The 28,000-nt window shown below is 41.8% G+C and overlaps 1 protein-coding gene across 2 annotated transcripts; it reads right to left on the bottom strand.

Annotated features, from left to right (window-relative positions):
* Positions 1-9: 9 nt before the first annotated feature.
* ehd3 (EH-domain containing 3) lies at positions 10-27,987 on the bottom strand. 2 transcript variants are annotated; one of them, XM_062467833.1, is made up of 8 exons: positions 27,784-27,987; positions 27,129-27,326; positions 24,891-25,067; positions 23,093-23,190; positions 5,189-5,430; positions 4,359-4,529; positions 3,104-3,268; positions 10-2,610 (listed from the first exon to the last, which is right to left on the bottom strand). In XM_062467833.1, coding segments are annotated over exons 1-8 (1,581 nt in total). In that variant the 5' UTR covers positions 27,786-27,987; the 3' UTR covers positions 10-2,082. The 2 variants fall into 2 exon arrangements, with proteins under 2 accessions (XP_062323817.1, XP_062323816.1); XM_062467832.1 differs by having other exon boundaries at positions 27,129-27,987.
* Positions 27,988-28,000: the final 13 nt, after the last annotated feature.

Below are 28,000 nucleotides of genomic sequence, written 5' to 3'. Positions count from 1 at the left end.
AACTGAAAATTTAATTTCTTTATTTTATATCTTTATTTAATTCTTAATTTCAAACCAGTGTATATGAGGAATGTTCAACCATCCTAATTCACACACACAACAGGAACACATAACCACATCCAGTAACCTCTAACTTTAAGTAGTGGAGCACGCTTGACTAACACACACACACACATACATACATATAGTACATACAAACTGACAGAGACAGATATGAGGACATTACTGTGAACAGATGGTTTAGACCAAATCCACCCCTTCCTTCTACTTCTTAGGCACTCCTAAATCTGAGCTCAGCAAGTCAATGCCTATCCCATAGCACTCTGGTATGGCTTATCTATCCATGGGTTTTAGCAGAGATGTGTGACTTGGTTTGAGAACCAGCGTGTCTACAAGTCTGTACAGGTGGTTTAGTAATGATGGTGAATCAAAGAGTGAGCATCCAGAGTGTGTGTGTATTTGTGTATTTACGTGCATGTGAGTGCCATTGACTTTGCTTTTGACCAAGAGATGACATTTGTCATATAAAACTACATCTCCTAAATTCAATCTGTGTGGTGTGTGTGTGTGTGTGTGTGTGTGTCTTTTACATCATCCGATCAGTCAGAGTAACTTCAGTAAATACAGATACCGTTCAACCCAGTACTTCCAAGAATACATACAGTACAAATAACACAGTCGCTTTTCAGCGGCCCAATGTGGTCATGTCTGGTTAAGCGTTGGTTAAATCTGTTATGTGTCCTGTAATGGCAGAGTCTGTGCCATATCTCTCCTCCAATCAGAAATCAGAATCCAACCATTGTCTCTGTCAGTTCACATCTTTACCAGTCGCATCTTAAGACACAAGACAGGAAGTTCATAGGAGCGTAATAGCTAAAGGGCAAAACACTGTAAGTATAACATACACAAGTCTCTAGAGGGTAAACTAGTAGCATATACAACAATACACATTTAGATCTTGGATAGACAGTTAAGTTGTCATGGTTACCTCCACACCGGTATAGTCCCAGCAGAGTTTAGGGTAACAGTGCTACACAACATGACAAATAAAATGTCATGAGGAACTTTTTTTACTTGGTTGGTATATCATTATAAAGATTGGTTGGGCTGAAGGGAAGGATATGTATTATGTGGTTTTGTGTGTTTATGAAGAAGATGAACCAATGGCTATGCTGCATAACTTTCTTCCACCTTCTGCACAGTAAATCAATGTAGGCCGCTGCTGCAAGTCACTGCATGTAATGCATTTTAATTCAATATCAAATTTCTCTTTGAAATAATTTGGATGTAAAACCAAATTCTTTCCTTCAAATTCTTTCAATGTGGAACATTTTGATTCAAATTGGGATTATTCAAAGCAGTTACATGGGCAATGTTTGTAAATTAAATCTGCTGTTATTCTGAAGATTTGTATGCATGCAGAATATCAAGACTAGTACAGCTGGACAAGTTATGTAGTACTAGACATGCCCCCTTTCTGGGTACAGAACAGATCACATCACTGTAGTTCATGCCACAACTACCGTTATTGATAATGCAGACAACAAATATATGAGGAACAATGGTCTACAGGCAGATTTTCAATATGTATTAGTTCTATGAGGTCTGACGTCCAAAGTGCCAAAGGAAAAAAAGGATCATACAAACCAGGCTAATGAAATAAAAATGCAATTACATTCCCATATATAGAGACACAGAGAGATCCTTTAGTTTTGATGCCAACTTCTCAATTGGGGTAGATACAGTAACTGCATGACATGCATGTCTGTGTGTGTGTGTGTGTGTGTACTAAAGGGTCCAGATATCATTCTCTAAAACCTCTAATTTCTCCCCTTCCCAAACGTATAATAAAAAATAAAATCAAAACAAAACATACAGGTGAGAGGAGAGAAGGCCACACCCTTCACATCGAGACAGACTACACAGCATGACTACCACAGGTTCTGCTCTCCTCTCTTGAAGTGTGGTCCTTCACCTATCAACCCTTTTGTCCTTGCTGCCGGCTATCTTCTTCTTCCTCCTCCCGATGGAAAATAGAAAGAGGGAGGAGGGTGGGATGGAGATGGGGGAGGAAGGGGGGGATTACTCTGGGATTTTTCTCTTAGAGGGGGGCACGAGGTGCGACGGAAGGTCGGCGGGCAACTCGTGCCCCTCCAGTTTGACCTTGATGAGATGATTTGCTAAGGCGAACTCCTCGTCATCCAGCATCCCGTCCTTGTCGATATCGGCAAGCTTCCAGATCTTTCCGAGGACCGTGTTGGGCAGCTTGGACTTCACCATCTCCCTCTTGGCGTTGGCACCTGTCACCTTCCCGTTCACGGGAGACAGTGTGTAGAAGATCTCGTCGTAGGCCGGCTTGTCCCGCGCCACTACCCATTCGGCCTCGTCGATGCCCTCGCCGGCACCCTCTCCGTAGCCATGGCCGAAGGGCCCGTTGAGTGTACCGTCGAAGGCGCCGCCCTTCACCGACTGGTTGGGCCGCTGGGTCTCCTCCTGGCGGACGAGCACCATGAGCTGGGCAATGTCGTGGGCCAGCATGTCATCCACCATGTCCAGCAGCTTTATCTTCAGGGGCTGGAACTTGTTCAGGTCGTGCGACTGAAGCTGGTCCTGCAGGTGGATGAAGAGAGAGGAAGGGGAAGGGGCAGGTTCAGGGTTGAAGTATAAGGTGGGACGTCAAGGGCGAGAGGATACAGTTTGAAAGTTGCACATGTATCTAGCTGTCGACTAGGTCAACAAATTATCTTTATCTTTAATTGATAAAGATAATTACCTTATATCTTTCTTTTCTCCCATCTCTCTCTCTCTCATCCTCTTCCATGTCTCTGTTCCATGTTTGTCTCTTTTTGTCTACATTTATTCTTTCTTCCCATGTAGGGAGTGTAGGGAGTCAAATGGCTGAGCGGTTAGGGACTTGGGCTATTAATCAGAAGGTTGCTGGTTCGATTCCAGGCCATCACAAATGATTTTGTGTACTTGGGCAAGGCACTTCACCCTACTTTCCTCAGGGGAATGTCCCTGTACTTACTGTAAGTCGCTCTGGATAAGAGCGTCTGCTAAATTACTAAATAAATGTAGTACTTTGTTCCTCTCTATCACTGACCTGCATCTTTTTCAGGTTGGGGAAGTCTCCTGGTGATATCTGGTGCTCTCTTTCGATGCGGCTGTAGATTTCCCCCAGGCTGCCAATCAGCTCCTTCTTCTTGTTGTCCTTCCCGAACACGCTGGGCATCTCTTTCTTCAGGGAGCTGATAATGTAGGCATGCACCTGAGATAAGCGTGTGTGTATGTGTGTGTGTGGGAGGGGGTAGGGGGGGTGTAAAAAAAAAAAAAATCAGTCAGTGCACCTTCCCCCAAATGTCCCCAAACCAGTATTTCATTTAAGTCCATTGCTTGGGAGCCAACAGAAGAATATATAATATTCTGATATATATATATGTCATAGAGCATTGTGGGTAATGCATACTAACATTTCTCTACATCCCTCACAAATCTTTGAAACAGGGCACAAACATGTCATCACATACGTCACATACTTTCCTGCTACCTACACCAATGCAAAAGTGGGTTCCCTTTCCTAGTGTTTTCCCAGAATTCCCGGAGATGAGAGGAAACATTTCCCCCTGTGATGGCTCAAGTGGGTGTAACACCCCCCCCCACACACACACACACACCTCCACCCCACCCCACACACACACACCCCCACCCCACACACTTCAGTGGAACACTCAAGCCTGGTTTCCCTTCAGAGGGTGGAAGAGTCCAACTCTGCTGACAGAGGCGGAAGTATAACTCTCCTGTATGGTTAGGAACAGGGGAGAACAGGATGTTGGTGGGAAGGGAGTGGGGAATAGATGAGAGACTCCTCCACACTCACAAACGCCATGTAAAGCCACCTCAGAATACAACTACAGTGACGTGTTTTCACTTTGTAGTCTTCCTTCCCATTTCTCTGTTAACAGCCGGATTTAGCAGAGTGGACCTCCGAAGATATGAGGCTGATGGCCTTTCACAGCCACAGGATGCACGGAGAAGATGATTTCTGTAGCCGTTAGCCTCCAAATATCAATGGGAATATCTTTTGTGGATTTAAATACAATGTTTCCATGTGTTTTTGTGAGTGTATGCTTACACACTAGCTATTGAAATATGTTTGTTGCCTGCAGATATACAAACAGAATGAATCAATAACAATTTGATGCATCTGGTAGGGTGGAGGCTAGAGCACAGCAAGGACATAGTCTTGGACCTGGTAAAGGAGATTTGGTGTACGTGTGTGTGTGTGTGTGTGTGTGTGTGTGTGTGTGGGGGGGGGGGGGGTTCTTTCCCTGTAATACCGATATGTTTGGGCCTCTCACCTTGGCGAGACGGGCCCTCTTGATGAGGTCGTTGAGTTTGCGCAGCGCGGCATTGCGTGGCAGAGACTGGATGTCCTTGAACAAGTCCTGCTCTTCCGCCTCGAACAGCTTCCTGTTATCTGGGATTAGCAGAGGGTGGGACCAGAACGATCCGATGTAGACTCGGATCACCTGGAGGACACAGTAACACAGTGTTGTACTGCAGTGTACTGTAGTGTTTTGTACCACGGGGTTTATTTGATGTATTTATTGTCTTGTCTGTTTTCATGCTGCTGACCCCTTTATGAACAGTAAAGAACATATATCTACCTATCACATGACCTTATGAGTGCCTACACATTCAAATGGTTATGAGACACATTTATAAGATTCTTAAGACGATAGCAACATTGTAACATTTGGCAGAGGGAATGGTTTATTTTTTTGGTCAGTCTAGATCAGGGGTTATTGAAAAGGAAGTCCTATAGATTGTAGACTTATATACCAGGGCTGTGTAGGTTAAATACCATTTTTATTTATCTCTTTCGGGCTCAATAATAATACATGCAACCAATTTGGTTTTCTTTTTGATTTGACAAAACTCTCTGGTTTTATGAATAGCTACTTAGGTGTAGGAACAGTATTAGAAAGCTTTCAGCATCTAGTCTTCATTCCAGGCATTAGATAACCTGTAGTTGGTGTTTGTCATCATAAAGACCAGAATAATGCCAAAGAACATTGGCCAAACCTTAGATTTACCTAAATCTACTGTTTGGAACATTATTAAAAAAGAATGCGAGCAAGGATCTAAGTGTCACCTCCAGACCTAGCTGGCACATTTTTGTACAAACCTCGGGCGTGTTAACAATCTTTCCCAGCGACCACATCAGCGCTCCATAGACCCTCATCAGCTGCTGGGTCTCAATCTGGTCGGCCTTGTTCAGGACCACCCGGATCTTGTCCTCGTGGTTCTTCAGAGCCTTGATCACCTCCGAGAACTCGTCCGATATGTCCAGCTTGTGGGCGTCAAACAGCAGGATGATGCGGTCCACGCGCTCTGCGAACCACTCCAGAACCGCTGCAAAATCATAGCCTGGGAGAACAGTGGGATGACCCGAGGAGTGTGTGTGTGTGTGTGTGTGTGGGGGGGGCGGTTAGGGGAGATGTAAAGAAAGGGTCAAAAAGATGGAAGGAAAGAAGCGGAAGAAAAGACAGGGGGAAGGAGGGAGTTAATATCAGAGATGAGGTTTCACTGGGTCAGTGACAATTACAGCATTCATAACTACATGCACGATTAAATCCTGAACTGCCTATACAAAGATATACAGATACCCATCCTCTCTCGCTCTTGTACTATACCATACAACAACTCAGTCCTACAAGATAGACCCATTAAAGACACCCACTCTTAGCACTCTTCTAGCCTGGCAGATGTGACATTCATCGAGAAGAGAGTGGGAACCTAATCCTCTACTTCTCTCCACTCTCCTTCCCTAATGGAGTCATTACTGTAGCCTGAAAACAGTAGTCAGACATGAATATGGGGAAAACGATATTAAGCAGTCGAAGTACATTTCAATGTTGAACTGAAAGAACAATAACAGTAGCAAGGTTGGTTAGATGGTATTAGAATGTTAATCATTCAAATAGGCAGCACAGGATTTAAAGCCAGATCCATATTTAGACCAATGCTCAAAACCCAGACCCAGATCTCCACCCAGGTCTAGAATGAGTCAGTCAGTCATGTTCCCAGGAGAGATCCCATGTTGCACATAGGATGGAAACAGATAAATGCACACAAGCCAAATCCATGATCTTTAACCACAGGAGCATTACAGAAGCCTTCTTGAGGATTGTCCAGGCACAGTTACACATCTGCTTTACAAACAAGAATGATATCCCAAATAATTATTCCTCAGACATTTCTACAGACCATTCATTGGCACAAAACATTCATGTACTGTTAAAAGTGTGCAATTATAGTCTTTGATTATCTGTAGTACTTACAATATTTACTACTTGTTTGTCGCTTTTGGAAAAAGCGTCTGCAAAATGAATACTAAAACTCAAATGTATATTCTGTGAAAGTTCGAAATCATGTGTTGTGTTGGTGAGCCAGTAAAAGTTCTCTGCAGTGTTACAGGAGATATTATACAATTAGGTGCTATGAAGGACATAGAGGGTTAATATACACATATGTTTCTTTATATTGTGTGGGGAAAGCTCCCAATAAAGCCCCCGGGATCAGATTTAGCCCCTGAAATATTTCGCCTAGTGCACACTGTTGCTGTGTGTGTATGTTGAGGTCTGGCGAGTTTCAATAAAATCCCTTTGCATCCCTTTAATAGTCATGGCGGATGCAATCAGATGAGGAAGGCTCATCATGATAGTAATAATAAAGATTTTTAAAATAATCAAATGATTTGTCTGGAGCTCTGGTACCATAACATGAAGTGAAGCAGCAATGTTCGGAAGAATGCCTGCCCTCTCCAAAATGTAGCTCTCTAACAGATGTTCTGGTCAAATTTGCAGTAGTGTGCACTAGGCGTTAGCAAGGGGATAGCGGATGACAGAGAAGCCCATCATCATCCTGGGCTCAGCAGAAGACTTGAGAGTGTGGCTAAGAGCTGTATGTATGGAGAGCTGGGCCAATGGCATCACTGGAGACTCAAACTGTTCAGGACAAAGCTAATCTACCCAGTAACTTTTTTCAATTGCTGGAAGTAGCTCTAATCAAGGAACATGTAAATAAGAAAACATCACAGACAGATGAAACACAGTTTTACATGAAACATCTGCTGGACTGGAAGACTGAAAATGGCTCCTACCCTGTCAAAAGTTTTTTATGTACCTGACATAGGTGTGCTTGGCTGAAATTAGGATGTACAGTAGTTTGGCCTCCGTAAACCATTGGGACATACAGTATGTTAAGTTAATATGACAACATCACACAACTTTCCATGTGTCTGGCTTTGGCGAGGACCACTGAGATATAATATAACACAAAATGTGCTCTAAGTGATCTCTATGGCCCAGCTGCATGGGCAGGCTAATGATGCCGCTGGGTTAACTCTGCAGGAGTTAAGGGTCTTTGCAAGGGGTCCTTTCTCCACAATACCTCCATACGGGCATCTATGCAGCCAGCTATAGCCAGCCCCCTCTTCAGTCGCCACTGGAGACAAGGAGAGAGATGGAGATGCACACACACACAACAGGATGAACATGAAAATGTGCGCATTGTTTCAGTGAACTGAAATGGACATGAAGTGACGTTTGATGAGAGGTGTGGTCTCGTCTGTCAGTAACCACTTATGGTTTACAGTAACTCCCATAACAGTTCTCTGGAATACTATGGGTCTATAAAGTATCTTGTGTATTTGTCTGTGGTCAAGCACTGTGGTGCAAGACTATGGGTCATATTTAGACTGGCTGTGCCCCAGGTGCATCGACTACAGTTCTGCAGAGTGGGAGTGTGAGGGTAAACAAACAGCCAGTCTTCTCACAGAGAGATGACAGGGTTTGCACACATTTATAAGCCCACACACACATGCACACAAACATATGTACACACACGTACACGTCCACACAGACGCACACACACACACACAAACAAACAAACACTGTAATTGACCATAAACACAGCTGCGCTGAGAAGTTTGCACACTGCAGTTCATGTGGGGTGTCAACAACACCAGAAGCAGCAATCATTCCCTTTCCTTCAGCAACGTTTCTGTAATAGGCCAACTATTACCAACTATCCCCTTGACCGCTGGTAACCTTTTGGTATCATAATAATAGTACATTCTTTTTATAAATTAGCTCTTAAAACACGATCATGACAGACTCAAACATGGCAGTCACAAAAAAGGCTTTTTAATTTTGTTTACTTAGAATTTCTTATCTTATTTCATACATTCAGTAGTTGAATTGAAAAATATTATATCTACTTCCCTAATAATAACTGACAACGATGACACTTTTGTTAGCCATGAGAGTCTTGTTGTCTTTGTAGTACTAAGTCCATTCTTTCAGTTTATGGAGTTCTCTCTATACCTATGGAATTCAATTGTTTCATGTCTTGGAAAGAACAATGAAAGTAAGATTAGCGAAGAGCTCTATTGCTAGAAATGGCACACAGCTAAACAACCTGGAAGAAAGTTTCTCTCTTTTGCTGTTAACGTTCCCTCCATTCTGTGACTCCATCAACAGAACAGCGTGGGATTGTTCTTCCCCAAGTCACACCAAGGGCATTCTGCCTGCTCTGGTATGTGTACTAAATTAGTCTGTCAATTGCCATTGGGTTGGACACAAAGCCAGCAAGACAGACAGCCAGGGCCTAGACCTACTCCCATTTATCTTTCTGTGTGCTCTCTGTGTGTCTGTGCATGTGTGTGTGTGACATAGTGCTCTTGTCACCTCGTGTTTTACACTTCCAGGAATTGAGAGGGTTACACTGTAATACTGGTTGACATAGTAACGCAGGCGCTTAAGCACAGTAGTCCACAATAAAAGAAAGTTATCAAATCAGAGCAGGTAGAACAGGCACAGCTTTAATAATTTATGATTTGTATTGAGGATGTCCTTCAAGTTTCAGTCTACAACAGAACTGAATTGACCTTGTAAGAGCTGGATTAGCAAGATCAAGACCACGCAAGAGTCCATCATTCCAAGCTGCAAGTTATCGGTTTGCTCCCTTTTTCCAGTTTCCCAGGACGACTTCCCTGATGGTTATGTGTAACAAACCATCTGACAAGTCATGTTAAGAATGAATATAAAAGATGAAAACTGCGGCCAACCAACATCTTCTAACACTACAGTCTGAACACTGCAGTAACTGCTACTTTCATGGCCCAGCTAACATCCAGGCTCTCTCCATTTCTCTCGTTTTCTCGCTCTATCTCTGTCTCTCCGTCAAATGCCAAACCCTGGGTAACACTCTAGAATAATGGTCCGTTGTTAACGAGTAGCTATGCAGGAAGTAATAGGTAGTTAGGTAGTACATTAACACCGAATTTAATACTATTAACTAATATGGAACCAAGATTAACTAAGCAGTAAGTAATAGCGAATTTAGTACAAAGGTAGTTCCTTGGTAGGTATTTCATTATTACTAAATAAATATATCCTCATTGAGAACTACCTGTGAACTATGACCAATTAAGAAAGAATAAGCAATGAATTACTAATCACAAAAGTAATGTCTAAAAAGTGAACAATTGTGTTTTATTACTCTTAACATGGTCATAACATTTCAGAAGCTTGTGCCTCAAATTAATTCTTTGTGGAAACCAGTTTATGAATATTAACGTTATAACACGTCCCTCCCCAATATTTGGGGAGTGACGTGTGTGACTGCTATTACGTCTTTCTGCAGCTCAGAAAATATCAAATCCTGGCCGGTCCATTTTCCAAATCCAGTTGACTTGGCTTACCGAAACCAATTTGTCCTGAAATCCATGTCATGTTTTCCTGAAACCTATACTCTGGTGCAACGTCAATGAGTGAGTTTGGAGCACAACATTTTTATGGATGGTAAATATCCAGTATTTGGCTAACATAATCCCTTAGATAACGACTAGGTGAATTTCACTAGAATTTCAAATTGTAGAATTAGTGCGAATTTCGACTGCAATACTATACAGTTTGTATGAATGGGACTTTTTACAAGCTAGCCGACAGCTAGCCTGGCTTTACAGCTAGCAACAACTGTACAATAGCTTTAGCTGCGTTTTGGGCCACGTTCCTGTTCTCTGAATTGGGTTATCTACAGTGGCGTTTTTATATATAAAAAATTGGTGGGGCACACACCATTTCGACATATAGGATACATACCATTAAAGCTACAAAACTCCCTCTTGCTACTGATGTGTTTATTTAACACATCAACAAACAGCGTGGCTCCACAAAACACTTTTAACGACAGAGCGGCTTGCTTGTTCTACCAGGTGTTGTAGTAGTAGCCTACACATAGGCCTACTGGAGAGACCTTCTTGTGTAATTGCTCTCCTTCTCTCACACACACATGTAAAACTAGAGAGGGTACAATTTCTGGGGAAATTGTAGGGTGTGCTTGCTTGCGTCGGTTGCACAGGGGTCCGTTTTTGAATGACATTTTTACAACTGATTTCTGTATATTTTATATGAAAATGCATACTTATTATTTATAAAGATTAAATAGATTTAAAAGCATTTTTTTTTGCTGCTCATTTACAACTGAAAATACGAGTGAAGTGTAGAATGAAATAGATGTCTTCTCATTTCCCCTGCAAGAGGCAGCCTCATCGTTGAATCAAAACGAATACATTTGGCAGACCGGTGTAAAAATGGACCTAATCTCTATGACTTAAACGTCATTTTAAGTTTTTCCCTTCTCTTGATATTTTCAGGCATGTAGCCTACTCATTGCATTCATTCATTAATAAAGAACCCCCTTTGAAGATTATTCTACAACGTTACCGGCAGTAGAAGATGGAATCGCGATTCAAACAGTACCATCTGCTAACTGAAAATATGCCCCCCAAAACCTAAATAAGCTTGACATTTATTTAGTGGAAAATCGCTCATTCATAAAAAGCTCACTGGTAGCGATCATTGTCAGTAACAACACAAAATGCGATATAGCCCTGTGTGGAGAAGCTGCCCAGTGCCCCGGTAAATTGTACTACTACGGTACAGTACTAGTAGACTACTGCTGTGTTCGTCTTGGTAGCGATTGCGTTGGTTGAATTGTATTTAACGTTCCGTTGTACGGTTTAGGCTGAAATAAATTATTTTCATGAACAGATTGACAACGTTTAGGCTGTGGCAATGAAGTTCAGGTTAGTAGTTAGATAGGCTTTTGATTTAAGTAAGGGGAGTGCCGAACATGTTCTGTCGCCGTTTGACTTCCTACAGCTGTGTAGATGTTTTTGTAGTGTCTCGCGTAGGCTACAGCGTTGCAGTGAGCAACACTGGTTTGAAACCACAGGTAATGATCATTTCACCCACAAATCGTTTACTTGTAATGTAATGTCATAATAAATCCTACAACGAAAATGTATTTGTGAGGAATGTTTATTTTAAAGATTGAAAACAGATGCATAATAGACCACTGTAGTATGTGTTGCCCGGGCAACAGAGGCTAATGTCATGATGCTAATGCTTCAGTGAAATAGTAGACTACCGTTTCCAAAAGTAGATGTGGGCCTACTTCCTTAATAATATCAGCTAATATTGTACATTACATTTCATAATTGTGTTTCACATCACAAAGTAAAATAAGTAAATAGTTATCACCCTGTCCTCTTTGCTTGTGGCGTTCCTGCAGCTGCCTTGCAGTAAAGCTATAGTTAGCCTAGCTATCCCCCAAGTTAACAGATGTGAAACGAACGTTCTGCTACAGGTAGTCACGCGTGTTTTCGTGACGTTAGTGACGTAGTGACGTTAGTAACGTCAGTGACTGTGGCTAGCAAATTAGCCACCGTTAGCTTCACTTTTCACCACAAAAACGCAATTTCTACTTAAACCATGCAACGGAACGTAAATAAAAATACAACCAACGCAATCGCTACCAAGACGAACCTTTTGACACCGCCGTTGTGTATGTAGTCCAAATATTGACTGATCCTTAGGGGGGCGAAAATAAACAATAATAAATAAATAAATAAATATATATGTGAGAGAACAAAGGTTGTGCTCTGGCCGAAGGCTTGAGCACACCCAATTACCACTGTCACATTTGCAAACCTAAATTAGGAATGCAACCAAGCTCAGAACCAATTTGCCTACAGGGCCATACCCGAACAGCAATGAGCTCAACACCACTGACGGCCCCAACAAAGCGGAAATGTTTTGACTAAAGGTTCAATAAACACTAAAATAACAAAAAAAATGAATTTTCTGTCTGTTAGTTGATGTGTCAGGCTTCACAGGGTTAAGCATCTGGGGGTCTGTTTCAATAACTATATGGGGCCTTACCCACATAAAACATAATAGAGCAGAAAAAGCAAGGACTCCTGTTGGTTTGCATCAATGGTTTATTATTGGGTGTGCTCAAGCCTTCGGCGAGAGCACAACCTTTGTTCTCTCACATATATATTTATTATTGTGAGAATGCTGTTAAGCATTCTCACTATTGTTTTCCTGTTTCTCTTTATTGTGAGAATGCTGTTCAGCATTCTCACTATTGTTTTTCAACTTCTTAGTTCTTCCGCCGTTTTTTGGCCTTTAACTCGTTCTGCATACTTTAACCGATTCCTACAACTTTTGTATCAAAACGTTCAGCTCCTTCAGGAGATGATGGCTATGACTTTTGGTATTTCTCACTTTTATACTTTTTAAGACATTAAGGTTTTTGTGCAAATTATTCTCCCATTAAAAGTAATGGTAAATCCTTTCAAATCATTAAAAAGCTTCCTCCTCTTTCAAACGTAACTACTTCAGCTTACTTTCAGCTAGAGACACCATTCAACCTTTAAAATGTTCACAAGACATTCAGCTATTCCCAAATGATTCAGCTTTTTCAAATGTTCAGCCAATTTTGAATTATGACAGTTTGAAATACATTAAAATGTTTGCTCCTTCTTGATTTTTATGAATGAGCAACTCTGCTGGCTGCTCTTTTTCTGATATTCAACTAATTTGTCAAACAAATTCCTCTAACGTTCATATAGTTTAACTTACAGAAACAAGTTATACCTTAAAATGTAGGAAAAAATGTCCTCTTTCAGCCAATGTAGCTACTAAAGAGCTCACATTTACAGATTTTCAGCTATGAGCCTTGAAGCGAGAGCAGCCTTTCAAATTCTCTCACTAACTTCAATGGAGAGGTGAGTAAAATCAGTCAGAGAAAGCAAGAAGGAACAAGATTTTGAAACTGCCGATAGAGTCGTATTTCTGACCGCACAGACATATAAAGGACATCTCTGGTTTCGGCAGAGTCTTGGGTCTCGGAAAATATCCTTATATTTTGGATTGGACGTATAGTTTTGCGTCTAGGTCAACTTGTTTGAGGTGTGGATGCTAGGTAAATGTTCGTTTTTCTCTCTGCCTAGCTCCTTAGCTATCACAGCTGCGCCATCACCGTGGCAACCAAACAAACAAGCACCAGGAAAGCAAAAGGAACACGTTTTTGAAACTGCAGGTAGAGTCGTATTTCTGACTGCACAGACATAAAGAATATCTCTGGTTTCGGCAGAGTCTTGGGTCTCGGAAAATATCCTTATATTTTGGATTGGACGTACAGTTTTGCGTCTAGGTTATCTTGTTTGAGGTGTGGATTCTAGCTACATTTCTCTTATTCTCTGCCCTCAGCGCGTTAGCAATCATAGCTGCACCATCACTGTAACAGACACGCACCACTCAGTCTCTCACACAGGTGATTGGTACGTTTACTTGACCATGAGAAACACGATTACTAGCAATTGTCGGTTTATGCCAATAATACGATTACTCCGTTTACATGTGTAATTAGTTATGCGATTACTCAATAAATGCGTCTACATGATTCTTTTTTATTAATCGTTGTATGCTCCACGGACAAAACTTGCACCATCATCCTTCTGCAACAAAGTGTCGCCGTGTCTTCCTGTATCGGCCCTACTGCTGTATGTTTCATTCCATCAACACATTGAATCCAACTAAGAAAGCCGAGTAAACGCATAGGCTACATCTGCTACTGCTAATACTATCCCAACTATAATTTAATCTGTTAAAACGATAATATTCTTGTTACGACTAGCTAGCCTACTTTTTCTTCTGTTTAGCAGTTCAGCTTTCAGCTTCTCCCACATTGTAGGCTATTTTAGCTCTTAGCTTTGTTAAGATGATGCAGTTCAGCTTCCACACTGCCTCTTTTGTGTCACTCACACATTTTTGAAATTCATTTCAGCTTGCGGGTATTTTCTCATTTCTCACTTTTATACTTTTTAAAATATAAAGGTTTTTGTGCAAATTATTCTCCCTTTAAAAGTAATGGTAAATCCTTTCAAATCATTGTTGGAATGCTGCTCCAGCCCCTTTCAAAAATACCTTTCGGTTGCTTTGAAGCTTCAGCTTATAACTTTCTACTAAATTTTCACTATTTTCAGCTTTTTTAGCATGGTCAGCTATCCCCATTCAGGTTTTCAGCATTCTCACTGCTGTTTCGCAGGAACAGCCGTTTCTAGTTATTATTTATTTTTGCCCCCCTAAATCTTTGTCAATATTTGGCCTACATAGACAACCTAGGTGTCAAAAGTTTCGTCTTGGTAGCGATTGAGTTGCTTGTATTTTTATTTACGTTCCGTTGCATGGTTTAAGTGGAAATTAAGTTTTTGTGGCGAAAAGTGAAGCTAACGGTGGCTAATTTGATAGCCACAGTCACTGACGTTACTAACGTCACTACGTCACTAACGTCACGAAAACACGCGTGACTACCTGTAGCAGAACATTCGTTTTGCATCTGTTAACTTGGGGGATAGCTAGGCTAACTATAGCTTTACTGCAAGGCAGCTGCAGAAACGCCACAAGCAAAGAGGCCAGGGTGATAACTATTTACTTATTTTACTTTGTGATGTGAAACACAATTGTAAAATGTAATGTACAATATTAGCTGATATTATTAAGGAAGTAGGCCCACATCTACTTTCGGAAACGGTAGTCTACTATTTCACTGAGGCATTAGCATGACATTAGCCTCTGTTACCCGGGCAACACATACTACAGTGGTCTATGATGCATCTGTTTTCAATCATTAAAATAAACATTCCTCACAAATACATTTTCGTTGTAGGATTTATTATGACATTACATTACAAGTAAATGATTTGTGGGTGAAATTATCATTGCCTGTGGTTTCAAACCAGTGTTGCTCACTGCAACGCTGTAGCCTACGCGAGACACTACAAAAACATCGACACAGCTGTAGGAAGTCAAACGGCGACAGAACATGTTCGGCACTCCCCTTACTTAAACCAAAAGTCTTTCAATAGGTGAAACTATCTGACTACTAACCTGAACTTCATTGCCACAGCCTAAACTTTGTCTATCTGTTCATGAAAATAATTCATTTCAGCCTAAACCGTACAACGGAACGTTAAATCGAATTCAACCAACGCAATCGCTACCAAGACGAACACAGCAGTAGTCTAGTACTGTACTGTAGTAGAATTTACAGGGGCAGCTTCTCCACACAGGGCTATATCGCATTTTGCGTTGTTACTGACAATGATAGCTACCAGTGAGCTTTTTATGAATGAGCGATTTTCCACTAAATAAATGTCAAGCTTATTTACGTTTTTTGGGGCATATTTTCAGTTAGCAGATGGTACTGTTTGAATCGCGAGTCTATCTTCTGCCGGTAACGTCGTAGAATAATCTTCAAAGGGGGTTCTTTATTAATGAATGAATGCAATATGAGTAGGCTAAATGCCTGAAAATATCACGAGAAGGGAAAACTTAAAAGGACGTTTAAGTCATAGAGATTAGGTCCATTTTTACACCGGTCTGCCAAATTTATTCGTTTTGATTCAGCTATGAGGCTGCCTCTTGCAGGGGAAATGAGAAGACATCATATTTCATTCTACACTTCACTCGTATTTTGAGTTGTAAATAAGCAGCAAAAAAAAAGATGCTTTTAAATCTATGTAATCTTTATAAATAATAAGTAGGCCCTATGCATTTTTATATAAAATATACAGACCCCTGTGCAACCGACGCAAGCAAGCACACCCTACAATTTCCCCAGAAATTGTACCCTCTCTAGTTTTATTATGTGCACTTTCATCTTCACGAACAGGCAGCTAAACATAGAAATAATCCAACCTTATTTGATTAAAACGATATACATACAGCGTTTTATGTTGGAATAAGCCTCGCCCTTTCGGTAACTTCACGGCTTAGCTAATTGATTAGCGCAGTATATTTTGACTGACTGAAACATCCCCTCAACTTGAATTATTTAACAAAAGCAAAGAAGAAAAAGTGTCTGACTGACACTGAACCGAACTTAGACTACTGGTATCATAAATAGAAACGATGGGCTCCGCGTTTCAGCACCGTGGACATGCAGGTCACCGGGCGCAGGGTTTGAGCTAGCTCTACAGATACTGGACCAAAGAAAGACGTCACTTTTGGTAGACTGAATAAGCTTTTCTTTTGTTGTCCGATATGTTCAGCACCACTGGCATATGTACGTTTCATTTCTTTTCCTGCTCAAACTAACATTTTAATCTTCAGATCGCTTAAACCGGTCACGGGGGTGGTAAACGTCGCCATGGTAACCGCGAGTTCGACCAATCAGAGATATCAGTGTTGTTTTGCTTAGGATTGTGGGTAGTGTAGTATTTCAACAGAAGATAGCAAAAAAGGACTACTCGCTTTTCTTCTTTGCTGACTGATGTTGGCGCCAGACAGACAGACAGCCAATCAGGTATGAAATACAAGATGACGCTGTGGTGGGGCTACCGGCTCTCTGCCCCACTTGGCATCAAATTCGTGTGATCTACATTGATGGATTAGAATTCTGAGCATGCGTATTAATACTTTCCCACGTCCAATGTAAATTGCATTGTGAGAGAGGGGCTAGCCCATGAGCCCAAGCCCCCACCCCTCGCCCCTCGGCTTGAAGCAACGGCCCCGGTGGATGTAGGTGGTATTGCATTTCGTGTTTGACTTCCGACTCTTCCGGTCGTTTTTATTCTATTAACTCCAGTCAACATTTGCAAAGCTATCTCCCCCAATAATTTTTGTTCGATTCTCGAACCTGGCTCATACTACTAGCTTTTTATAGAATAATTTTTCCTGATTTTTGCTAAGTTTGAAACCAATCCGAAATGGGTAAACTAGCACCCCATTTATTTGCTTACGTCAATAAAAGTTGCCTGCAAATGTGCTCGCGGATACTAACAGGGCACCAGCACAAAAGTTCACATTGGCCGATAGCCGATTTACCTGGAGCTGAAAGAAATGGCTTGAGTTGCCTGCCCTGTTGTAGCAAGTTTAGCAAATGGTTGTCACACATACATGAAATGTTGTTAATATAGTTTATTCCCGTTATTTTAAAATAGATTTGATTTTTCGTAAAAACGTTCATGACATGATGGCAAATATTATATTATGTTAAGCGTGAGCATAGATTGTTGACATGTCTATCTGGAGCAAAGACGAAGATTAATAGTACTTTAACTGATAACCACAATAGGAAATTATATATATATTTAAATAATATTAGTCTTGCCTTCAGAAGCTTTTGTTAAACACACTCATTATTCTTTTTTTGATCGTGTCAAAGCCAGACTGCTTTTGTGGGACAATGAAGGTCCCCAGTGACTATGTTTCACCCCCACTTATATCTAATGGAAACGTCTTGTATATAGTTCTGTTAATATGCCCCTTTCAAAGGCACGTTCAATAAAGTAGATTATATTTTAGACACACTTCTCAATTTATTACATTATTACCAAGTCTTGTTAGATCACGTTATATCCATTAATTGGCGTTTTGTAGGTTGAACATATAAAACACAAGCCACATTTCTACACTGATGTTAAATTGAAGGCAGTGTGATTTTCGTGGCATTTTGTTTGAATATAAAGTTGACAGTAAGCTATGGTAAATCTGCATTATGGAAGATTTCTGTTACAAAAATAACTATTAAGCTTTCTTTGCCTGGCGAGAACAACGACGGAGCTAAGTGTTCATGTTAACAGTTTATTTAATCCGATACAATGCGTTGGAAATCATACTCAAATCACGAAGAAAAAAACAACATATGTGATGAGTTCCATCTAGAATAGCCCTATATTTAGCCCTATAGGCTATTTCTAAAAAACAAGTGAAAGGAATACTATACAGTGACAGCATACATTTCCGTAAAGTTTGCATCATGTCTCTGATTCTTATCGGACTTGTACCCCATTCTGCCACTGCAATGCCTTAGCTCACACGTTCGCAACCATATAAATCTATGCTCGCGACTGGTTGTCGCAAAGTATGACGTGTACAGCTAGTTGCAAGCGTGCACGAGGTCTCGGAGCTAGGGAAAAAAAGAGCCACTGTTTAAAGCTAGACCGGAATGTGTCGGAAGTGGAAAGATGGCGCGGTCCAGTTTCGTACTTTCGCTTGCCTCACTGCGCCACTGAGCACTTTTCATAGAAATGAATGGGGACGCCATCTTGGAAGACAAAAGTTGCTTCCTCTAGTTATATTAACTCTATGGGCTAGCCCCACCAGAGCCCCACCTTCACGATTAGCCTCTGCTAACTCGAATCGGCAGAACGCAGTCTGAAGCAGCAAGGCAGGGACCAATGAACATGAAATAAAATCCTAACACAAACTAATGAAACGAAACAATTTAGGAAGATGCTATATTCATAGATAATAAATGATTCGAAGTAAATGAAGAAAAAAAAGAGAAATAAAAAATAACAATTTTGTTGCAGTTCTTTCTGTTGATAACAGGTGGGGCACTGCCCCACCTGTTATCTGTTATTTGTTTAAATGCTAGGTTTCATCATTGTGCCAAACAAAGAATGTTTCATTCAGACATATTTTACAAAATGCTTTATTCTTGCATGTCCATGTGCATTTTTGCATTATGTAGGATTTTCTTTTACGATTTAATGTAAGTCTTCCAGTGCATATAATTAAAAAAAATGTTATCCAATCACTGCAGTTGTTTTATGTTGTAGATCTTGCGAGGTGACGTTAGGTGGAGGTGATGTTAGTGAGGTGTTAACATGTTTGTCACTTTAAAATAATGGCCACATCACAAGTAGTTCCTGCAGGATGACAAGGTAACGCTTGAGTAATTAGTGAGGAGTTAACATGTTTGTCACTTAAAAATAATGGTCCACATCACAAGTAGTTCCTGCAGGATGATATGGTAACGCTTGAGTAATTAGTGAGTAGTTAACATGTTTGTCACTTTAAAATAATGGTCCACATCACAAGTAGTTCCTGCAGGATGACAAGGTAACGCTTGAGTAATTAGTGAGGAGTTATACTGGTTTTCACAAGTAATATAAGTCTATTTTTATATTTGACATATACAGGCATACATTTCTGTGAGGCACTAGTGATATTCTAACAAACATTGTAATCTGGAAGATGTGGTTTTGCGCTTATCGCAACATAAATGCAGGATGCAAATTGTTTTTGACAAGAGAACATCGATGTTTATATTCATATCCTAAAGAGAAGTCCTCCTCAGGCGGCTACTGTAACATAAAGGTAGGTCTTTGGAGTCTGAGACATATTGAACTGACACTCGAGAGCTCATAATAGTAAACTAATCCAATCATGAGCGTGTCAGCATCAATTCCTAATTATAAAAAATGTTAAACAAATTATCATTATTTGTATTATACCATGTTTAAGTTTGAAATAAACAGAACATACATCCATCCTTTGGTAAGAGTAGTCACAAGCTCAACCTGTAGCTAACGTATTTGGGGGGATATAATATTCATAAACTGGTTTCCACAAACAACCCATTTGAGGCACAAGCTTCTGAAAAGTCATGACCATGTTAAGAGTAAAACAACCAAATTGTTCACTTTTTAGACATGTTACTTTTGTGAATTTGTGAATAATTACTTTTAATAATTAATTGGTTATTCTTTTTTAATTGGTCATAGTTCACAAGTAGTTCTCAAGAGGATATATTTATTTAGTAATAACCAAATACCTATCAAGGAACTACCTTTGTCGTAAATTAGCTATTACTTACTGCTTAGTTAATCTTGGTTCCATATTAGTTAATAGTATTAAATTCGGTGTTAATGTAGTACTACTTAGTACTTCCTGCATAGCTACTTGGACCATTATTCTAAAGTGTTACCGGACCGTACTATAGTACAGTCAGACAGAGGTGTCACATTACAGGAGCACTGTGCTATCAGGTGTCAGGTGGCTGAGCGGTTAGGGAGTCGGACTCGTAATCTGAAGGTTACCGGTTTGATTCCCGGCTGTGCAAAATGACGTTGTGTCCTTGGGCAAGGCACTTCACCCTACTTGCCTCGTCTGCTAAATGTAATGTAATGTATCAAACCTTGGTGAAGGTGAAATGTATTAGTTTGTCAAGATGAACATGCCTAGAGCAAGCAGACTAATGTTTCTTTACCTATTATTCTTTCTTTCCTTTTAGCCCAGTGCTGTTTTTGAGAGTGATGTGGTCTTCATTGAGAGAGAGACCAGACAAGGTGACACCAGGTTGTAGAATGTTAGTTAGGGGAGTTCCGTGTGCTGTCGCTACCCTACCTTACCTCACATTTGGGAAGAAATATGCACAGTTTTAAAAACATCTAAAAAATCTAAAATATCAGAATATCAAACCTAGGTTACAGGTTTGTTTAAGTGACAGTCCAGGGCAGAAGGACATGGAAGAATACTGTTCACCATAGAAATTAAATAAAAAGTAAGCAAGTTGTCCAAACATATATATCTATAAACACTAAGGCTTAGATTTGAAATTGACTCGTTAGCAGCAGTAGTAATAGCAGTAGTAGTAGCAGCATAATAGCATTAATAGCTGTCTTCTTAACTTGTTAACTGTGTTTTGATATTGTAGGTACACCAAAGTTCTTTCTGTTATGATAAGCTTAATGATGAGCATCAGAGTTGGGCCTAGATACTTATTTTCAAGCCAATTTGGGTATGCGTGTGTGTCTGCACATACGGTAAGCCAGCCCTGTGTTTGATATTAGAGGTTGTACCACCAGAGTGTAGAATGTGATTGTGATTGAGTTAGCCCCATGCAGAGCTGTGCTGCCTCTTAAGAGGCTCTCATTAGGACAGCTATATCTGTCTGTCACACACACTTGCTAATGAGTCGCCCACGACTGTCTGACCCAGGGAACGAGGGGAGTATGTGAGTGAATCAGGATGACCCAGCATGTAGTGCAGTGCAGAGACAAAGAGAGAGCAGTCTTTAGCAGAGAGAGTGAGAAACACAGAAAAAATAGAGAGAAACAGAGAGTAAGCGGCTAATAGAGTTTTCTAGCTGATGAGACTCCCACAGAGCCCACAGGTGCGGCTCAGGGTCTCCAAGTCACACCCCCAGGGGCAGGACACAGGCCTCTTTAGCCCCACGGGCTAAGAGGAACAGGAAGAGGCTAATAAGGCCACAAGGCCTGAGGGGGAGGTTGAGGCAAGAGGCTGCACAAAACAATGATGGCTGCTAATGGCCAAATACTAATGTACTACAGTACACACAAACATCTAACAGATAGACACACAAACGCACACACAGACAGACACTGTTATGGCTTCCTAACCTTTGACTCTCCCACAATCTCAAAAGTATTTAACAGTACAGTAGCTACTGTGAGAAAAATGTAATATAAAAAATACATTTTATAACTGTAATTCATGAAGTCATATTGATTCAGTGGATCTTTATGAGTAGGGCAACAGAAGGTCTATAATACTGCAGCTTTGTATCACACCATGATGAGCATTCAATTTCATAAAAATAACTAACCCGGGAGAAAAGAGAAGTACTGCACCATAGATGAGCTCAGTCAGCATGTTCATAACTACTGTTTCTCCAGAACCCTCCTGGCAAATGGTGAGCCTCACATATGAATGTGTTTAACGAAATGCTTCTTCTAATATGGTCTCTCTCTCTCTGCTTCCTCCCCCTTGTCCGCCTCATAATCCTTCAGCCCAGCTAGTTAACCCTCTCTGACTGCTTTCACACACACACACACACACACACACACACACACACACACACACATGCACACACACTCCCCAAAGGAAAGTGCTGACACCATGGATAAGGGTGATTACTATGGGATAACTGGTGTCTGATGGGCACCAGCAAATGTGAAATGAAGTAACTACCAGGGACAAAAACACACAGCAGCACATGCCCACTGGCATCTACTACAGAAACACTACAAACTTCTTTAATCACATGGAAAGATCCACACAGACATCTGAAGTAACCTGACAATTCCTTCCAAGCTGAACTAAATCTGAAGAAGAAAATAAAACTTGCTCTGGTCAAACCAAAACAATTCGAGTCGACATGAAATCATCAGTCATGGAGTATATTGAAAGCCTTTCAGTGAAAGAAGAGAGAGACTTTCAATCAGAATTAATTTGATGTGTTGACAATGTTTTCTCTGTAAACGGGAATTCCACAGGGAACACACACACACACACACACATAGCTTTATCATCTGGAACTCATGTTCCTAACACACAAATGTAAAAAGACACACTATATAACAGCTGAGATAAAAAAAATATTTCACTAAATTAATTTCACTAAATGTATTTAACTGTACGTAAGACATATTTACGTATTCTTTTTCTAACCGAAGCACTTATAGGTCAAGTAGAAATGCTCAAAACACACACAAAGATACACAGGGTCTCAAATATCCTATAAAATCTGTGTGTGTCTGTCAACACAGTTTGATCAGGAGTGCATGGAGACTGGGCTCCGCTCTGCTCTGAGATGGTATTGTCCCTGTAAATTTTGAAGGGTCATTCAGAGTAAAGGATGAAGCTTCAAAACACTGCTCTACGTCTGCAGTATGTGTGTGTGTGTGTGTGTGTGCGTGTGCGTGTGTGTACACGTACATGTGTGGGTGGGTGTTGATGTGGGGAGGAAGGTGTCAGAGATTGCAATCAAAACATCAAGACAACGCAAAGTACCCACAATACGACCAAATTGCCTCAACCCTAACATAACCAAAGTGAGAAAACAAGATGGGGTGCTTGGCTGGTGCTTGGCTGGTCCTGGGGGGGGGGGGGGGGGGGTAAGTGTGTGTGGGTGTTTTTACCTCTGCTGATCCTCTGTTTCTCGCCAGACAAAATCCCAGGAGTGTCGATCACACTGATGCTCTCTAGCACTGGGTTAGGCAGCTGTGCACACACAAACCTGGACACACACACACACACACATTATTATAGTTTGGAAAAAGGTTCAGGCACACCATTGGTTGACTGGCATGTTCGTTAACTGGCTGTTGGACTGGTTGACTGACCAACTGGTTGGTTGGTCATATGGTTGGTGGCTGAATGACAGATTTATCAGCTGACTGAATGAGTAATTGGTCAGCTGGCTTGTTGGCTATCTGGTTGTCTGTAGTGGTCATCTGGTTGATTGGGTGTATGACTATTTGGCTGGTTGGAGAACTGAAGACTAGTGTATCCAACCCTTCTATCTTACTCTTTATCTGTCCCGTGCCAGACATGAATAGAATACAAGCTCCTGTAGATTCTTGTGAGTTTGAAACAGCAACACAACCAGGTCGCCCCTTTCCCTGTTAAGCACATAACAGCATGGCATAAGCCCAGCTGGAAACATCACGGAGCCTCATTCATTGCTCTTTGGCTAGACAAACTGCAAACAAACTGTTTTCCCCTAACCGAAACATTTATATCCTCTCTTATTCCTAGCTCAAAAGGAAACACAACCCATAAACCTCAAAACACCAGTTCAGTCTAATAGTAAAACATGCAGCCCTTGGCTCATTACAAAAACAATGTTGCCTTTGAAAGAACCTCATAGTGCAAGACACGCTCAACCTGTGCCTGGAAAACATGAATTTCAATGAACAACTCCCGTTTTTAACGTAGTTGTTTCCCCTACAGAGATGATTGTGTAAATCTCTCTACATCTGCAAGGATTTGCTCCTTCCCTCTCTCCTTCTGAGGACAGCTGGAGGAACCATCACAGGCCCTTCATTCACAAAGTGTCCCACAGAAACTTATGGTATGAGGCTCAGAGACACGGAGGGCGATTACCCTCACACACACACAAGTATTTTTTTCTATCCTAGTGGGTCCCGACCATTCGATTCCAATCAAAATGGTGTTATCTCTAACCACTAACCCCTGACCCATAACCCTAACCCAAAGGACATTTGGTATCCATAAGGGTAGTTAAACAAGACCACCTCATATCATAAGACCCAGTGCTCATGTTGACAGTATATGAGGCAGCCTCGGCCAGGAGTAGAAGCGCAATCAGGAGAGGAATGTCGACGATGGTCAGCTAACACCTGCCCCCCCTCATCTCCCTTCCCCCCCCATCCCCACCTCCCCTATCTACCATGAGGTTATACTGTCATATTAACATACATGGTTGACTGAGATACTGGTAGGAGACCCTTTCTCCCTCTCATACACACACACACGCACACACAAGCTATCTGATTTCTATCTCTCAAAACCACAAACACACCCTCACACATGCACAAGTGTTGCCCCCTCTCTCTCCCTATCTATCTTTTCCTCCCCAAACCAGGTTTTTTAAACATGTGGTTGTGTTTCATAAGACAGCCTCATCCAGCCATCATCAATCACAGACCACACAAGCTTGGCTTTGGATTCTAAACTGACTGGTATTCAGAATCTGATTGAAATTTTGCAAGAGTTGCAAGCGCTCACAAAGCACTAGTGCTTCCAGACAGGTATTTTAAAGACAGAGAACAAAAACATGGAAAACAAACCCAACTCACTTCCTGAATGCTGCATTCTTGACTTCAGCGTTTACAACAAGGCAACATCGGGTAGGACGAAATAAGGTAAGACGGTAAAACGTCCTAAAGAAAAACCATACAGCACTCAGCTCACCTGTTGAGGAAGGCGTTACCAAAGGCATTGAGCTTCCTGAAGGGTTTCTTGGGGTCGACAACCAGAGCGTTGCCAGGGACCAGCCCCTCCACATCTCCATGCATGACGGCGATGAAAGAGTCGGTGGTGGGCTCTGGACCGATGCGCATCCCTGGGAAGTCCTGCTCTAGGAGGTATCTGAGGAGAAAGGAGAGGTGTTACAACTAGGATGTATCTTAGGAGAGAGGAAAGGAGTTACAACTAGGAGGTATCTGAAGAAAGAGGAGGAGTTACATCTAGGAGGTATCTGGGGGAGAGAGTTACACCAAGGAGGTATCTTTGGAGATTTGAGACAAGAGGAGTTAGACCTAGGTATCTGAGGAGAGAGGAGGGGATTTAGACCTAGGAAGCATTTGAGAAGATAGGAAAGGAGATAGACCTGGGAGGTATCTGAGGAGAGAGGGGAGGAGTTAGACCTGGGAGGTATCTGAGGAATGAGGAGAGATGTACGACGTGGGAGATATCTGACAGGAAGAGAGAAGAGTTAGGCCTAAACTAAGGGGAATAAAGAGCATGGAGGTGATTGATTCTTGCAATGCAATTTAAGAGTGTAATCGTAAAACAGACCCAAGGCTCAGAATGTTCCCCCATCTCTTCTACGTGTGTGTGCATGTGGGGTGTTTGTGTGTGTATGTGACATTCATTATAATGTTATTTCCCTGTCACGTTTGGTTTTGTATCAGCAGGAAAATGAGATGCCAAGCGTTTTCCAAAGGGACTACTCAGAGGGTGTAACCATAGTGATGGGACTACAGTCTATCCTTCCAACTCTCCAGCCTCTGTCCTCCAGTCATATCCCCATACTTTCCTCCAGGCCTTTCCCAAAACCTGTCCTCCAGTCCTATCCCCAGCCTCTTTCCTCCACCCACCCCTGTTCACCCATTCCTCTAATTCCCTTCATGTCCAACCCACTTTTTTAACTTTGACAGTGGACATTGGTTATCCAAGAGAGAACGGTCACCTGACCAGCTTGGGTTGTGTCCCTCGAAGTTTACAGAAACTCTCAAGACATTTGACACAGACACATGCTGAGAATTTGTGTCAAATGTTTAAGAGTTATGATGCAGTTATGGGTGGGTAATGATCATGTTTTAGCTTTCTCCAGCTGCAACAGTGAGGGGACAGCAGACGATCAGAGTTGTCAATGCACGTGAAACAGGATCTGTCGTCTGCAGTCGACCTTCTTCTGCCACTTATCGCAGATCACTCATATTCAGCATCTAGCTGTCAAAATGTCGACCTCACAGAGACATTTCTGGAATTCTGACCTGCCCCCCCCCCCCCCCCCCCCCCAACCACCAACCCATCCCTCCCTGTGTGATGTGAGATGGGTCCACGCCCCTAGCAACGAGCAGTAGGTTGTCATTCTCTCTCCTGTGTTTCTCTGCTTCCCTCTCTCTCCTGTCAGCGGGCCTCTGTAGTCTGTCAGATTGGGAAATAGCTCAAGTGTGTGGTGCCGTGCGTATGTAAGAGCTAAACAATCGAGGTGGCATGTGACTGTCCGAGTGTGGCCAAACCCTAAAACGGTACAGCTGCCGCAAACACTTTAGCTTAGAGAACAGAATAGGGCCCAGAAAGCCTGGGTTCAATCTGGGTGTTCTGAGATCCCATCTGTCTCTCATCCTTATCCCAACAGTCTGTATACATCCATGTCCTATTGCACGACTAGCTCTGAACTCGACAAATACAGACCTGACCACTCAAGGTGTTTCACCTTGCTTACATGTAATAAAGTTTAGCATGCACAAACAGTTTTACAACACACATGTCTGGGGCACGACTCCATCAGTGTATTTCTCCACTCTTGAGCAGATAGCAAAGCTGTCTTGCTCAATGTCATCGTAAACTCTTAACTCGACACATCTAAGAACATCCCATCCTATGGATTTCACATATGATTTGAACTACTACTTGATGTACGGCTTTGGGTTGCCAAAAGCTCACATGTTTATCTTTGACTTAATGGTTCTCAAATTCCTGCTGGAGGGTTTGTCTTGTGCTCCATTATGACAGTCTTCCCCCGCAGTCTAGATATGAATGTAAATATAAATATTTTAATTAAAAGCCTACTATGTCGAAATGTATGGGTTATTTGTTGTCGACTATATGCTGTAAATCAGAGGTAAGGGACCTGACACGGTCTGTAACACTGTCATAAGGCATAACTCTGCCCTAAAAACAGCAACGAAAGTGGCCTACCGTATGAAGCTGGTCTTCCCGGTGGAATACTGGCCCACAAGTAGGACCATTGGTTTGTTGTCAAAGTCTGCATCCTCGAGGGCGGGCGAGTGGAACTCGTGGAATTTGTAGTGCTCCTCAAGCGGCAGCAGTTTGGTCTTGTAGAGCTTCTTGAGTCCCTCGCTGACGGTCTGAAAGACCTCTGGATCCTTCTTCCTCCTGTCATCGGTACCCAACCAGCTAAACATGATGGTACAGGGCAATGGACAACCTTATACTCTATAGGGAATCTCTATGGGGCGGCTGAGGGTGAAGATGATGATGGAGATTCGACAGCGAACAGCCTGTTTTTTTTTGTGGGAGGGGGGGGGGGTATTTCGAAATTTGCTTTTGTGGAAGTTGTTATTCTTTTTCTTTTCAATCAATTATTTTTTCTGAAGCATCCTTCATTGGAACAGCTTCCCAGGTCTGTTCAAGGCCACGCAACGCACAAGACACCACTGCATTCAGACGAATAAAAAGCCAGTTTACTACCACAACACATCGACCTTAGAGTATTCACATGCACAAAGTCATATCACAGCTACAAAGCCAGATTCTCATTCACGTTGTAGAGGAATCCCCCACAAACAATGATGCACGTAACAAGCTGTCAGAATGTGATCTCGTCTCTTACATTGGGACACAGACGCGGTCAACGCCACCGAATACTTTCTGAATAAAAGATAACCGATCAAATCAAAATAGGAAAAACGGTAATATCGCTGTTGAAAAGCATCTATTCCGTATGCTGCGTAGCTTCTTGCGCGGCCACAGGAATCCACCGGCTCTTTCACTGCAGCACATTTAAATGCCAGTCCGACAACGAAACCTGAGCCGAGAGGAAATACCCA

The sequence above is a fragment of the Osmerus eperlanus genome, chromosome 8, assembly GCF_963692335.1.
Source record: "Osmerus eperlanus chromosome 8, fOsmEpe2.1, whole genome shotgun sequence".
In the NCBI taxonomy this organism is placed as follows: domain Eukaryota; kingdom Metazoa; phylum Chordata; class Actinopteri; order Osmeriformes; family Osmeridae; genus Osmerus; species Osmerus eperlanus.
The sequence above is the reverse complement of the archived record's forward strand: the minus strand, read 5'-3'. Positions and strand labels throughout refer to the sequence as shown.

What these genes read in the sequence shown, in the direction of transcription:
- ehd3 (XM_062467832.1), bottom strand. Translation starts at nt 27,355, where the DNA reads ATGTTTAGCTGGTTGGGTACCGATGACAGGAGGAAGAAGGATCCAGAG. An exon ending in GAAACAGAGGATCAGCAGAG is followed by an intron (nt 5,431 to 23,092) that starts GTAAAAACACCC and finishes CTGTTCTCCCAG; the next exon opens with GCTATGATTTTGCAGCGGTT. An exon ending in AGAGGGCCCGTCTCGCCAAG is followed by an intron (nt 3,269 to 4,358) that starts GTGAGAGGCCCA and finishes CGCTTATCTCAG; the next exon opens with GTGCATGCCTACATTATCAG.